A 16496-nucleotide genomic window follows, 5' to 3' on the forward strand; every position below is an offset into this window, starting at 1 on the left:
TTTGTTTGTTGTTGATTAGTTCCCTAAGTGCCCTGGTTTGTTCTATTGTGAGATTATCTTTTTCCTTAATGTGTCCTGGTATGCGTGTTACCGTATTCATGTCCTTCTGCATCAGTCGTTTAAGACTGCTTGGGATTAAATTCTCAGACGGTTCCCAGCTTGATTTTGGTCGAAAAGGCAGTATCTCCGTTCCTTGGTCCATTCCAAAGTGTGTAGCTAGTTTCAATCTGCGGTGATACTGAGAAAGGTCTTTCTTTAACCTGTTGGTTTGTTGTTTATAGATATCCAGTGTCGGGACAAAGGAAAGTCCCTTTTCCAGCAGTTCGGTCTGGTGTTGATCTGGCTGGAAGTAATGGGACAGATTAATTATGTTTGACTTGCCCCCCCTCCTTTCTGGGTTTATGGGGTCTATAAGTTTAAACTAGTAAGCCAATTTACAAGCATTGCTTTGCCTGGTAACTAGATGTGCACATGCACACGCTCTACAGTGGGGGGGGGGGGGGGGGGGGGACACGCAACAGGCCAACAGCATGTGTGCACCAATGACTTAATTTAAATTCTAAGACTCTCGACATAACGTCACATTAAGAGCACAGCTCATGAATGTCTGTATTTGCAAAATAATAATAAATTAAGTAATCGACATGAACAGTTCAGGTAATCGGCACGCCCTAGTGTGCACACCATGCATACACCCGCAACCAGGAGAGTGAGAGGAAAGTGTGAGTGAAGGATGCGTAGGTGTACAGAATAGTAATACGTGTGCATGATGTGTGGGTGTGTAGACATGTACTGTAGATTGATGGGTGGCTGAAAAGGAGTTATAATTAGACAGATGGATGGATTTATGGATGGATGGATGGATGAGTGAATTTGCGGATGTGTATCTGGATGGATGAATGCATGAATAGAATCTAAAGAGACTGAAGGATAGACAGTTCACTGAATAAATAGACAGACAGAGAACATTAGAAACAGAAGAGGCAGGATGGATAGATGGGCAGCAGTAGAGGCAAGTTCAGCAGAGCTGTCAATGAACCATGAAAAATAGATCTATTGATCTAGTGATGGGTGACTGAACCAAGTTAGGGGTTTGGGGGACGGAGGCATCCATGTAGAATGGATTGAGAAGTGTGGCCACGTGAATGATTTTGTGGTCACTGTCAGACCACAGTGCAATGATTACTACATAATAATATAAGCATAAGAACGAGGAGTTAATGAACCGGATCAACCCACTGGGATGCCCATATACTGTACAGCAAGCCCTGCCCTGCCTGAGGCCATCTGCCACCCTCTCTAATCCAGGGGATTGTCACTGGTGATTAGCCACCCCCTCCCCGTTCTCTCATTATTTATTTCAGGCTCTGTATGTGTAGATTTATGGTGTACCCTCAAGTCCCTTGCATATACAGAGTATAAGTTTATGTATTCCTGTTGCCAACAAGGTGTCAATTATTGAAACACCCCTCCAACCCCTCCCTCACCACTGGGAGCTGCCAATGGATGTGGTCATTCTAGTGCACTGAATGTCCATTACAATCGTCACAACCATTTGGCTTTGGTTTTTCTTCCCTTTATCTGTGCCAAGAACTGGTGGTCCCAAAACATGCACAAGTCAGCATTATTCCACAGACAAATTTCAGATCTTCAGTTCAGGCATTGGTTAATGTTGTCAAAGACAATTACCGTAAAGCCACCATCCTGTCGAGGTGGTTTAGGGCCACACAAAGCACTGTTTTCACCTATACCAATAACGTATGGTCACCAACGAAGTTCAAGTTAATTTGGTCAGCGCTACAGCAGTATGCACAGTACAGTCTGTTCTGGCTCTCAATAGAAATATCTGTCAGTAGTAATCACAAAATCCAGAGTTGACTAAAATATTGTAAGATACGGTCTACTATAAAGTGAAATTAATAAAGCTATAATACTGTGCTGTACCAGTTCTATCAAGGATCTTATATAGTATTCCATACTGTAGTTATTATGTAAACACAGATTACTTCAATCTGTATTAGTGATGCGTCACATGATCTGATGAAAGGAAGTTAATCTAGGTCATAAAGGTCTAGCCTACATAAATATTCTATAAAGACGGCATATACAGCACAGTGCCCACAATATACCAAACCAAGATATCAGTTTCGACATTGGCCTTCAGACATTTGGAGTGAAAGAAACAAGTGAAACAAGTAGTAGACCTTGCGATCCTCTTAACAGACCAGCATGGGTGGTTCAAGACATGAACGATAAGAGACAAGACCACCAGATAGTAAATATTTACGCCTGAGCAGCATTCCCCATCTCTATGCCTTAATAGTAATAGCATTAGGGGGAGGCAGCGCTGACTCCTTTCACTGAGGTAAATGCCACTGAGGTCCCTGACAACACAGCTATTCCTCTCAACCCACTGAAGCCGCCTTATAGATTTCTCATGGGAGGCGAGGATCTGTTTTGAAAGTCACTCCCAGACCGCAGAATTGCTTGTTCCAGCCCAACATAGGCTTGCACATTGTTTGTGTTTCAACTTGTGGCTTAGCACAGTAAAGTTTGAGTCGTTGTTTGTGAACGACTGGCACACTGGAATTGCATGTCCTCCAGCGCTCTCTCCCAACTGTGTCCTTGTTTTGACTTTTGGTGTAATGACAGACTGGCCAATTTTTAGGGCAAATTTGGGACAACTTACTTTTCTCCCCCCACACTCATAACAATTCATCAAATCGATAGCCAGTCTTGAAAAGACAGACTGGAAATGCTTTATGATCAAACAATCTGAGACAAGACTCTAAGGTGACCTATCCTCAGAAACTCATTCTTGTGTGCTTGTAAGAGACATATTTCATACACAATACAGAACCGGGAAAAAAATAGCTTATCTTTTATATAGTATTTAATTCAGCAAGCCAGAAATCTCTTCGATACCTGCACAATATGTTAATCTTTTCTTTTTACCAAACAGACAAATACAAGTGGATTTAAATTATTATATAAATTGTTACCATTTGATTAAAAGGGGAAGTGATTCTGTGATCGCAGCAATATGTTGGATTATCCATTTTACCCAATTTGACAAATTTTACTATCAAACTTTTCATGCATGATTAAATATTGTGGATTCTAATTTGCCCTCTATGCTCATTATGCCAGACAATTCTGCCACAAATTTGCCCTAAAGACTGCCAGTGTATCATAACTAGATGGCACTGACTGGAGGAGATTAATAAGGTATTCAATTAGACACTCATTCCTCAAGCAACATGGCTTTGATATCAGGTTGAGGCTTATAAATCAGGGTGAAAAAAATAGTATGCAAGTATGCCAATAGTAGGCTATGGCTCAGTGACAGACTGAATACACTTTGTTCAGCCTGATTCAGACCAAAGATTCACAACAAGATGAAACCGTTTAAGTCAGATTTATACGGCTTGTAGATCTGTCATTTCTGGCCTGCGACACTGTCATATTACAGAACATAAATTAAGCATTAGAACGTTGTGAAGAAAAATCACAGCGGTCTGAATTACCCTAGGATCTGTTTGAATGAAGTAGGTTCATGGTTGTATACTCTCATGTCATTCTAAATAAAGTAAACTATATCCCTCCCTAACAGCCAGGTTTTAGCATAAGCTCTGCCATTTAACTAGCAGAGCCACAAACATTGGTACTGCTCTTCTATCCCTCTCCACTGATTGAACGGATTGGCAATTATAAAACATTCAAACCTGTCTGGAGTAAAGCCAATAAGGGTAGCATAGGGCTTCTGCAAAGCCATAAAACAGATCAATCTTGGTCAAAAATGATATACTGCACTGCCAACACGTGCACAAAGTCACATTATAATGTGGAATGTGTTAGACATGAGTTGTTCCTGAAGAATGTTCCTGAATTGAGTGAATTCCTGACAAACTAATTTCACTACACACTGAAACAAAACAAAACTTCCTTTATTTTCCAGACAGAAAGACGCTGACGCCATGCCCATTAGCTCTGTTGATGCCCTTTTCTGAGGAAGGCTCTAGTCTACAGCCAGCTGAGTGCTCAGTTTCTGGTGGCTATAGGGCAAGTCATACACAACAGATGCAATTAGCCTTCACTGTGACTCCAAGTAACTGGAAATAAAAACAAAAATGCTGGCACAATGATTAAAAGAAACCCATCAGCTTGTTCCTTAATGAACAATGAAACTCCCAAGGAAATTACCTTCATTGATATGCATGGCCTAAATGTGTAGCCTAGTTGCTAAGGAATTTAAAGGGTGGCTAGCCAATTACATTGCACAGCCTCGTTTGCCCTCAGGTGCTATGCTAATAAGGGTCATAAGGGGTCATATGAAAATGCACTTGCTAAAATGAGGAAGGAATCTCCAAAGGTTGTTCTCAGCTGGGATGATACCACTACCAGGCACAAGTCCCACAGCTGTAGCTTTTCACCATTGGCGCTGGGCTGACTGAGTCAGACACGTGTTTGTTTTTGGCTCAATTTAGACATCAGGCTCATGTAGTGCACACAGGTACAGTACTATTTATTACTGAGCTATTCAAGTCAAGGATTTCTCCACGGTCACAGCAACATTATGGACTACTTTAGACCCCACGACACTTTGGGACATCAATATCGTGGCCAGCCAATGACGCCATGAATTTAATGAGATGAAGCCCCATTTCTGCCAGTCGGGAACATTGGAAATACGTAGGTATTTACATTGTAGTTACTTCCAAGTGTTTTCCTCGGGGCATAGATGCAATATGCAAGGGCATTAATTCAGTATTATAATATTTCATGTATTTCTTTCCCCAAATCAAGTCAAATGCAAATGATGCAATTTCTGTCGTATAATTGAGGAGAACATGAATTCATTAGGATATTCAGTAAATACTTTATATTCAGATTCAGATTTACTTTAGCCAAAAACACAAGTAAAAAGTAAAAATCACACTTGTGTGAAGTGAGGGGTGCTCTTATCATCATACATGATCATACATAATCACATTCTGGCCAATCACAATTGGTGTCCTCACTTTTCTGTCATTTTTTTTTATCCTCACATTCTGTACTCAGCCAATGAAATCATCGCTATGGAGTGCACACAAACGCACAAAGCTGGTCATAGGAGGGGCTAGCACCCCTCAAAAAAGTAACAGTAAACACAAAAGGTACTAGTAAGTACAAACAGAAATATAACCCCACAAAAGCATCGACAATAAATAAATAAAAATCACACTTGTGTGAAGTGAGGTGCACTCTTATCATCATACATTATCATACATCACATTCCGTGCTCAGACAATCAAATCATCTCAAATGTGGTACACACAAACATACAACACTGCTCAGCCAATCTAATCATCTCAAATTTGGTACACACGACACAAACACACAAAGCTGCTCAGCCAATCAAATCATCTTAAATGTGGTACACACAAACACACAACACTGCTCAGCCAATCAAATCATCTCAAATGTGTTACACACACACAAACACACAAAGCTGCTCAGCCAATCAAATCATCTCAAATGTGGTACACACAAACACACAACACAGCTCAGACAATCTCAAATCATCTCAAATTTGGTACACACAAACACACAAAGCTGCTCAGCCAATCAAATCATCTCAAATTTGGTACACAAACACCCAAAGCTGGGCATAGTTATATTCTAACTAGAAAAGTGTGCTTCTCAGTGTGGCTAGGCTGAGTTGCCTACCCAGGACTCTCAGTTATTGGTTGGAGCCGTCAGGACACAAGGAAGCTGGATTTGAAATAGTTTGCATGAGAGATGGTGCAATTGTTTGAGTTTGTGCCCTAACCTATGGGCAGAAGTGAAAGTGGAATTGGATTTGCACTCTATAGAGGCCCCTCAACATGTGAAGAAATAGGCCCTGCTCTTAATGTGACAAGGCAATTACAGGCAAACGGTGTAGAGTATCGATGGTCATTATCACATGACTCACAAGCCTAAATGGGGAGTTCCATCATGATACAAGAAATCCAGGGATTCATTCAAGGGAGTCCTTGATTGTACGACCTATGGTTCAAGAGCTATAGAGCGTCCTGACATCACTCGCTCATCCCCTGGTTCTGCCTGGTTCACGGAAGTAATTTATCTAAGGAGAATAACATGGGCTCATTAAAATCGTTTCATATCAGCGTTGTGGTCCAAAAATAAACAAGCTGTCTCTGCGTTAGTGTCAGGGAGGTGTCTCTGTATCGTTTGCAACCGTCAGTCACTCATATACCGTAATGATACAGTCTGTTTCTAGCAAAAATATAACTAATTCAGTCCAACCTCTATTCGCTTCATAGGTAATGCCTGAGATTGGATGAAGAGGGCAACGACGAATGCTATGTGATCATTTACATATTCCCATGGCCTTATTTATTATTTATTCACAAAGACAGTATGAATATAGCATTTGAACAATTTAACCCTTATTATAGGCAGATTTGTTAGGTTTGTAGATAATGTGGCTCAGTTGTGTTTAGGATAACCCCCTCAGTCACATGGGAATTTTCTAGTATTCCAGTTTGACAGCCACTCAGCCAGCATAAATTATCGTCGCTGTCCGGTGTAAACCTCATATGTTTTTTAATATTAAAAAACAACATTAAAATAGTGACAATACCGGACAAGCTCAAGACAAACTCACATCGCGAAACCTAAGCTTGTAGATCTGTTATTTTCCCTTTTGCGATACACTGTTGAAATAGGGCATCAATTTACGAAAAAACATTTTGAATATGGAGATAGTTTCTGCCTGACAGCAACTATTTATTTCTGTCAGGCTGATGACAGTGAGGACATGCTTGTCCTGAAGAACATGAAAAAAAATATATATATATTGGTTGAAATGCACTGTTCTCCAATACCATAACACCATCAATTCAAGGTTGCATGCATTCAAAATGTGATTAAACCAGATGTGTACATAAACATGTAAAGTCAATGAAGAATTTTATTTCCCTGGTCAGCGAAGCCAGTAAACGCAGTGCCATTTCCAATAGATTATCATTACTGTCATCACATCATATTATCATAGTGTCAACGAGAAACTCCCTGCAGCAAACTAAAAGGTAGTCCCACTGGGACAGTGTAGGGGCCAGAGACATTGAGTCAGAACATGAAGTGTGTTGCTGCCATACAGTAACAGTACCACACCTATGTTGGTATGCAGTCATGCTGTGAACCATCGAAGGTTGGCCTTTTCTGCTCTGTAGTGTTTCCTCACTCGTGGATTCTACCAAAAATATCCACAGCAAACTGCCCATCTTTGACATGGTGAGTTCCTTAAACTAATCTAGCAGAGATCCATGGTCAAATCTCTCGATCTCAGATGTCTAAGCAAAGACGTCACTCGCGGTGGAGCGCATCTTGCCCTCATACATTAGCTGCACTGCAGCTAGTACCATATAAGCCATGGGGAAGATACGCCAATTTTTTTTGTACTCGCTAATAGTTATATTTTCTAAAAATGTCTACACAAATGGGTCGTTTTGTTTAGCGGCTTGTAATAATCATCAAAGAAGAAATCTCCTCGTCCGTCATGATTTCGCTCACCTGCCATGATATTTTCTTTATAGTTGTTTATCTGCATGTTTCAAAATATAAAATTCTAAGAATTTTTTTACTTGCACCAGCATTGGTGAAACCAGCACTGTTGTGAAGCAGTTTATATATTATTTACGGATGAAACTGAAGAAAGAGCATGGCATACTGGAAGTCGTAGAGGTTGCCCGCGGCTTTGTAACGGCTTTATAACCACACAAAGTCTTCACTGGAGATCTCACAGTAAGGCACGTTGTGGGAAAAGATTTACTGTGTTTGGGTAAAGCAATTCCCACAGTGTGGAAAACCTGTACGTTGTGGTTGAATGTGTACATTCAGTGAATGTGATGCTCATGCTTTAATGTGATATGTAATGTGAGCAACTCTTCCTCCTGAGAATGTCAACGCAAGACATGATCAGACTGCGTCAGCAAGAAGAGCACCTCAACATCTACATAAAGAGAGATATAAGTTTCAGTAACCCCTCATTACAAAGACACATGACCATTGGATTTGAGAGTTAAATGGTGCAAATACATGCACTCTCCTAGTCTAATCATTGTTAAGTTCCAATATGAACATCAGAATTTTCTAATGAGATGTAAATTCAATAATGGGATGTAAATATCTCACATCTGTGTTGGATTTGATTGATACAGACCAGATTCTTGTGGGTTACTCAACTCATGAAAGTGACTAATGAAGGTACGTCAATGAGGGACTTTGTGGGGAAATGAGACAGCAAGACTGTGAAGGAAAAGGACGTTGATAGATTGGAGCAAAAGGCTAGCACTGGCCAGCAAACACTGTCACGACACCTGTGACCCTATGGCATATATATAAGTACCGATAAATAAAGAGACTTGTACAATCAATGCCAAGGCACGCTGTTGCTGTTCTGGTGGCTTGTGATGACCCAACGTTACTTTCTTTGTTTCTCAAACTGTCTGTACTGTATGTCATACTAGAGCTTACAATACATTACAATTTAAATCCTAGAGTCACTGTGGTTGTAATCTCTCTCCCAACAATCTGGCAAATGATGGCTTCCCAGATTGCTGTGGTTGTAATACAAATACACACATTCAAAAGATCATCATTACCCCATATAAATATAGGAGATAAATCTTAGAGGTTGTACAGTAACTTGTAGCTAGTGCTCAGTTAGTTAATTGTTAATGTTAACTAGGCTTGTATAAGTTGTATTATGTTACCTTAACAACCTCAGATGGATAGTTTATACAATAATACAATTTGTCGAAGGTTGTTACGCCACAGTAACAATGACCTTGTCTTACGGATTTGGACTTGTGAACCCACTCTACCTGTTCTACTTCAATTCCTTTGAATGGCCCACTCATGGTATTTGCCGTAATAGCAGGTGATTGTAGGAGAGGGAGACAGCATTCAGTGCTCGGGCCATTGTGAAGGCAGACATATATTCTAGTAACAATGGCCTGTCAGTGCTAGTCACACTGTCCCCTCTCATTGATGGGTGACATCAGCGGGAGCCTGGTGACACATAGCACTGTGGGACCAAAGCACTACAAGGTAGAGTGGCATGTATTGCTGGATAGAACTGTAGCAACGTAACTGCACAGGGGGTTACATTGTTTCTACAGTGAGGGGTCATTAGATAGAGACTCAATGTGCTTACACCCTAGGGCTGGGCAATATATCAATGTTATATCGACATTATGATATGAGACTAGATATCGTCTGGGCGTTTGGATGTTGTATTATTGTATATGGCATAAATGTTGTCTTTTCCTGGTTGGAATCACTTATTTTATATCCAACTACTAATTCTAGAGATTGCATCCTCAGAATGCGTTCTCAGAATGTGTGGACAGAATGCTCAGACGCATTCTGCGCTGTGATTGTCTGAGCATTGCATAACGGGTGTGCCACATGAGCCAATAAGTGGCAGAGGGGGAGAGAGGGGATACAGTACAGTACAGTACAGTACAGTACAGTACAGTACAGTACAGTACAGTACAGTACAGTACAGTACAGTACAGTACAGTACAGTACAGTACTTTGGCTGTTCTTAAGCCAACACAGGTATTATAATAATAATAATAAAACTTTATTTGTACAGCATCTTTCATGACATGAAATGCAGCTGCTTTACAGAGAAAGTTATATAAAATATAAGCAAGGCATAAAACATTAAAATAATAGCAGTAATGAAATACAGTGAGGACATGAATAACAACAAATAATTTAAAAGATCTACTGAAAGCAAGAGTGTAGAAGTAGATATTGAGCTGTGCTTTAAAAAATGTCTACAGAGGCTTTATAAACAAGTAAAATAATTTTTAAACTAGATAAAGTCTTCACCAGGGCAGGTCAGGTTGTGGCCTGGTGGTGCTATAATAGGCCAATGTGAAAAGGGTGCCATTTCTTCCTAGGCCTTGGATGGCAATTGGATGATTTGAGGCATTTTGTTGTGTTTCGCAAAAATCCACCTTTTGGGGGGAAGGCCAATGTGAAACGGGTGGGAAGGAATATGAAATATCGGACAGATCCGTCCTGAATACATGACTATAGAGATACTGTGTAATGATTTACCGGGATTTTGGACAGAATCTGGAGGAGTAATATCAACAAATGTGTTTTACAAATAGCGTCCAGCGATTTATAGCACCGGAGCACTTTTACCGACGCAGCTAGATGTAGCCAAAACATAGAGACGATCGACAACAACGGGAGGTATGATTAATTCTACCGCGACTAGCGACGGGACCGCGGTGGGCCGTCTAACACATAAACTTTGCTTAGAATTGGACAGAATGAGTTAGAATTAGATCAAGAGTAATTAACAATTTAAGATTTTCGGTCTTGCTAAACACGGGGGGAACATTTTCTATGACGTCCCACTGTTGTTGCGCAACAGCCTGTGGAGCGATGAGATCGGTTTTGATATCAATAATCTCCGTCCTTTTGATCAATCTTCGTCCTGTGCGCTGGGCGTTACTAATTGAAAAGACGGTGAACTTCGTCCGGTGCGCTCAGGGTGTTAACGGTGCCGGAGATTAGCTGTACACAGACGGACGGACGGATGGACACACACACGGACGGAGTGCAAAACATACTCTCTCCCCATGCCTTCGGCCTAGGGGACACACACATGGGGACACACACACGGACGGAGTGCAAAACATACTCTCTCTCCCCATGCCTTCGGCCTAGGGGACACACACATGGGGACACACACGGACGGAGTGCAAAACATACTCTCTCCCCATGCCTTCGGCCTAGGGGAGACAATCAATTCTAAAAACAACAGGAAGCCAATGCAGTGAAGCTAAAACTGGAGTATTTTGTTCTCTCATCTTAGTTTTAGTTAAAACTCTGGCTGTAATCTGTCAGTTGTTTTCTTTGGTAATCCAGAAAAAAGTGCATTACGCACACACACACACACAATATTCTCAAGATGTTTGCCATAATGGCACGGTGGTTCTGGTAAGTGATTAGCTGAACTGTCTGTGCATGACTCAGACCTAGATAGAGACGAGCATGTGTTAAGATGGAGCAGTACGTAGTAGTAAATGGGATTTGACTCATCAGAAGCTGAAGGCAGCTTCAACGTAATCTGTATGATGGATAATCTTGATCCCAGTGGCTGATAGAGGCCAGGGGTGGTTATAGGGTGAGCAGCTGAGTGGTACATCAGATCTGATTGCCGTTTATTCATGCATTACTCAAGACTCAAGTCCCATCATTTTAAGAGTGAATTGAATTCCATCCAATGTATTAATTTGTGTTAATCGACAACTGCATTAATCATTTATATGTGAATGTGGACACATAAATGGACCTATAAATGAAATTAAACCTTGTGGCGCAGGCCGGATTTCCCACTCAGGGTCAAAAAATATTTGGAAGTCAGTCAAATTGGAATTGAACCAGAAAAATATGACTGAAACATCTTGATACAGTAGCCATAGGTACAGTAGTTGACATAGTAGCAGTAGCAGCAAAGGTAGCAGCAAAAAGTGATTTGAAGATTTGATTGTTCGACGGTTCGAGAGGTAAAGCCCAAAACGTGAAACGGCTATTTAAAGCGCCACCATGTAGCCTATTTGCCAAAATGTGAAGCTGAGATTCTTCCTTGGCCTACTGGAAGTGTGAGTGCAAAGTCCCACGCCAATTGGTCCAACGGTGTCTGAGATTAGATGCTCACAGATGGAGGACGGACGGACGGACAGACTGATGGACTGACACACGGACGGACACGGAGACAACTGCTGGTGACTGAAGTATTGAAAGTTCAGCCCTGAGTTTGTACATGCATGGGTGCGTGCACCTGTGCGCCATGCAGAGACTCGCTCTACTAACTCTTCTAAATGAACACTGCCAAGGACCCGGCTAATAGGCATAGCCTTAATGTTAAATCTTTTAAATGTTTTTACAATAATGAAAATGACATAACCAAAATAGGGGTATCAGGTGGCTGAAAGTGGTTAAACTTAATCGTATTAAATGAAATCACACACACACACACACACACACACACACACACACACACACGTTATTTTCCGCTTTGTTCCTTTTTCTCAACTTTCCACATTTTGCCTCGCCCCTGCACTTCAAAAACGTGGACTTATGTTGTTTCTTAGTCGCTGCGTGGTATGTCAATCATGTTACCCGTCCCCCTCCTCTCTGTCAGAGAACGGGGGGTCAGAGCCCAAGTGCAAACTTGAGAAGGAATGACAAGGAAGAATGGCGAGGAAATTATCCTTAAACGAGGAGACAAACTCGCCTCCTAAACAACTGTGGCACATCGTTATCGCCATCACCATCATCACCAGTGCCGTCATCACAGGTGGTAATCATCCATCCTATTTTCCTCCAGTTATCCTCACTGCCACCTTCAGAGACATCACCATCAATGCACAATACAACCCGGTGTGCCTCTATATCTGCCTCATTTGAATAGAAGTCTCCAGAGGAACAAAAATAAAACGTTGCCAGAGTGTCTCAACTGCTGAAACAGATATATCATCCTTTCCATAGAAGCTAATAAAAAGCAATACACACCCAATTCCCCACCGTTCGAAGAGGGGGGCTGTACGTCAGACTCATCAATATTCACAACATCACAGTACTGCTTGCCATGAGAAATTTCCCTCCATTTCCGCATCACATTAGTTTTTATTCTTTTTATAAACAAGCTTCGATGTACAAAAAAAATAATGCAAATTTTGTGCGTGCATAATTATATTTTGATGAAAAGCACTGGAATTGGGGGGGGGGGGGGGGGGGAATAATGCCCCGTGTGATTTTCAAACTTTTGAGAGCAATTGTCAAACCATAGAGGCATATATTAGCACCAGGGCTAAACACTATGAATTTGAGCTGCCAAGCAGCACGCAAATGACTAAACACTGCATTTGGTATCAAAGCGCAGAGCCTTGAGCTTTTCGGTTGTGTGGATGGCATGTATGGCGTGGGAGGAGTGAAGTGTAGCGTGGGAGAGGGGTGTAATCACTATGACCTACAGTAGGATAGATGTAGGTTAAGTTAGTCCTTCTGCCTGCAACGCTCACTCCTTCTTCCCTCTTTCTCCAGTCTGCTCCCTGGGCTGTCTTTCCTGGGTTGTTAAATCCCTGCTCCTTTAATCTCCTTACTCAGCTACATCCTCTTTAAAGATGCAGAGCCACAGGAGATACACGGCTGCCTTGACTGGCGCTGGGCTGGGACGGGTAAGTAGGAGGACTCAAGGTTGGAATGGAAGTGGTGGAGGTGTGGAAAGTCAGACTCGGATTTAATGTGTGTGTGTGTGTGTGTGTGTGTGTGTGTGTGTGTGTGTGTGTGTGTGTGTGTGTGTGTGTGTGTGTGTGTGTGTGTGTGTCTGTGTGAGTGAGTGAGTGAGTGAGTGAGAAAGAGATTGTTTTGTTCCACTTTGGAAATGTAAACGTATGTTTTCTCATGCCAATAAAGCTCCTTTAAATTGAATTGAAAATCGAGAGAGAGAGAGAGAGAGAGAGAGAGAGAGAGAGAGAGAGAGAGAGAAAGGGAGACACAGACAGACAGACTCAGACAGGAGAGACAGAGAAAGAAAGACAGACAGACAGACAGAGAGAGAAAGGTATCTCTCATGAACACCCCACCGCCTCCAATGTTGTAACAGAGGGCTACACAGTGAAAGATTGGCTAATTAATGCATAGTGAAGAAAAAGTTCCTATACATTTTCAAAGAGCAATGAGATTCATTTTCTGAATGCCCAGTGGCAATATTCTACAAGATGTTCAGTACTGTGTGCAAAATCCTCTATAGACCCTGCTTTCCTAAATGACTTTGTGTCTTGGGAGCCATAATTGGTTGTGGGACCATTGCTGATAGCTCCCTACATGACAAGCGCAATATCTTTAAGTTGGCCCCAGGGTGATACACAACACAAGTTGATTCAATGTGGGCTTCTACGGTAAATGGAAGGGTGAAAAAGTTTCATATTTCAAGAACATAAGGGACACGTTCAATAAACGTCAGAATACAGTTGAACCAACCCACAATCAACCACTGAATCATCTCTGCTGTGGTAAACATAATCAGTAATATGCAGGCAATTGTACCGTTTCTATCGACACCTCCATGGCCCCAATATGATGCTACATTGTCTATCAATCATTATCACATTATTAATCATTTATCGCACAGCATTACCTTTCAATCATCGAACATCATCTGACAGGGAGAGAGGTAGATATCTACTGAATCTATTGAAATATGGATCATAGTACAGTGGCTGCATGGTATGTGTCACACGTAATCGGTATGGAGTGAACACACACTGCTCGTCTCAGTTCTATGATTTATATCTGTACATTTTTAGTTAATGTGTGCGACCCTCTTTCAACTTCTCCAACGTTGGCTCATATACTTAAAAAATGAAAATTTCAGACCGGCACAAGACAAGTCAGCATGAAATTAGGGCTGTCATCCTTTTGACTATGTCCCAAGAAGACCCTGTTCTCGTTTTCATGAGAAAAATATAGAACGGATACCAATCTTAGAGTTAAATTATAATACTAGATTGTACTGTGTAGAGGCAGACAAAATAGATCTCCACACCAACCACAGCTCTCGTGGTCAAACTGTCCAAAAGGCATACACATGATGTCAACAAAGCACAAATGCTTGAAATGTTTATCCTTCAATACCTGTTTCCCAGAAGTAGACAGACCTCCAGTCATCCGTCTGTGTGTGAACCTCCCACGAGCCATAGAACAGCAGTAATGTCACTAAAAGGTATGAGCTTTCTGCTGTCCATTTGCGGAGGGTCCCTCCACCCCTCCACCCTCGCTCCATGGTCCACCGCAGGATAAAAGTAAATCCACACAGTTCAGAAGGTCACCAAAACAAGCCTCAATTTACTGCAACAAGGCGTGAAAGTGTTCCAGTTTGAGTGTCTTGTGTTGTACGCGTGTTTCTATGTGTGAGTGTGTATGTGTGCACATGTAAGAGAGTATTATATGATGTACAATTATCAGTCTTCTGCTGGAGTAATCCAATTCTTCTGTCTTCTGAAGGGCAGGGAGAGTGACTCTCCTCTCACTTCTCTGACACCGCCTCTTCTTCCCCGGCTCCTTGTCGCGTTTTCTCCCCCAACTTCACAGGACGGTCCCTGGGGGGTAGTGGGGGTCATCAGTGAGAGGGACTGAGCTGCAGATGAGCAAGAGAGTCTCCCTCCTCCATGCTGCTGCATCCATGCGCTACCGTTGTGCCTCTGTCCCCTGGCTGTGGAGCAGTGACAGTGGCTGTGTGTCTGCAGTGTGGTGTGTGTGTGTGCGCCTCCCTCTCTCTCTCTCTCCCCCTCGCTCGTTCACTCTCTCTCGCTCCCTCTATTCGCTCACTCATTCGCTGTTCTCCATGTGCCACCCTGTTCTCTCCCTCTCTATCTGTTGCCCTTTTTCTTCCCTCATGTTTTATTTTATTTTATGCCCTTCGCTCGTCTTTCTCAATCTCTCCCTCCCTCTCTCGCTCTCTTATGTGCCCTTCATTCACACACACACACACTTTTGCGCCCCTCCTATTTCTCTAATTTCCCTCTCTCCTGCCCAAGGCATGAGGAACGATGAATATGCTCCTCTTCCTCCTCTTGCTTCTCTCCAGGCTCGCAGCACTGCTGGAGCCCAGCAGCCCTCACACACCGACCTGCGCATACTGCTCTCAAGATCAGAGAAGCTAGGAGACAAGTGCAGATTAACGCATGGAGTGAGGAGAGGAGGGGGTGTGACGGTTGGTTGTGGGGGGTAGGGATGAGGAGGGGCATAAAGCTGAGGATGAGAGTCCCAGTGGGACACTCACAGTGAGAAGAGAAGGGTGGGTGGGTTGTTTATACTCGTGCCGGGGGGGACGATGGAGACAGAGGAGGGGGAAGAGTCATAGTGAGTGCCTTAATTGAGGCTTGTTTAGATTGCTGCTGCTTTACAGTAATGGGTGTTGTCTCTCTCTTTGTTAATCCATAAAATCATCACATGGATTACAATGCCTAATAATCCTTTAACCTAATTTGGACACAAATGTGCGTGTGACTCTTGAACGCAATGGTCACCGTAGTAGGGGGTGGGGCTTTGCGTCAACACAGCCCAGCACTGCAAGCCACCATGAAGACAGACAAACAGATTAGAGGAAAGCGTTGCTGAGAGAAATATGTTGCCAATGTGTTTTACTTAAAAGTACCAATACAACAATATAAAAATACAAGTTCTGTCTTAAAAATGTAATTGAGTAAAAGTACAAAAGTATTGGCAGCAACCTACATTTAAAGTACCAAAAGTATTTTGAAGATGATAAAAAAAGAAACGCCCCAGCAGCTGCAATCAGCTGTCACGTCAGTGCACTTTCAATCAGCCATGCTTTTTTACACACCAAATCACACCTCATTCCCTCAACAAGGCAGTGGGTTTAAATACGGCTCTCTCCTACTCTGGATCTC

The 16496-nt window shown here is 42.2% G+C and overlaps 1 protein-coding gene across 1 annotated transcript in view; it reads right to left on the reverse strand.

The window, feature by feature from the left end:
- LOC308319250 (thrombospondin type-1 domain-containing protein 7A-like) overlaps positions 1–15243 on the reverse strand; it is a 128855-nt gene extending 113612 nt beyond the window's left edge. Inside the window, exon 1 of the mRNA XM_080769223.1 lies at positions 14719–15243. Coding sequence (XP_080625349.1) covers positions 14719–14866 — 148 coding nt within the window. The 5' untranslated portion in view covers positions 14867–15243. The remainder of the gene's footprint in view (positions 1–14718) is intronic.
- Positions 15244–16496: the final 1253 nt, after the last annotated feature.

The sequence above is a fragment of the Protomyctophum bolini genome (genome assembly GCF_963924005.1).
Source record: "Protomyctophum bolini genome assembly, chromosome: 7".
NCBI classification, from domain to species: domain Eukaryota; kingdom Metazoa; phylum Chordata; class Actinopteri; order Myctophiformes; family Myctophidae; genus Protomyctophum; species Protomyctophum bolini.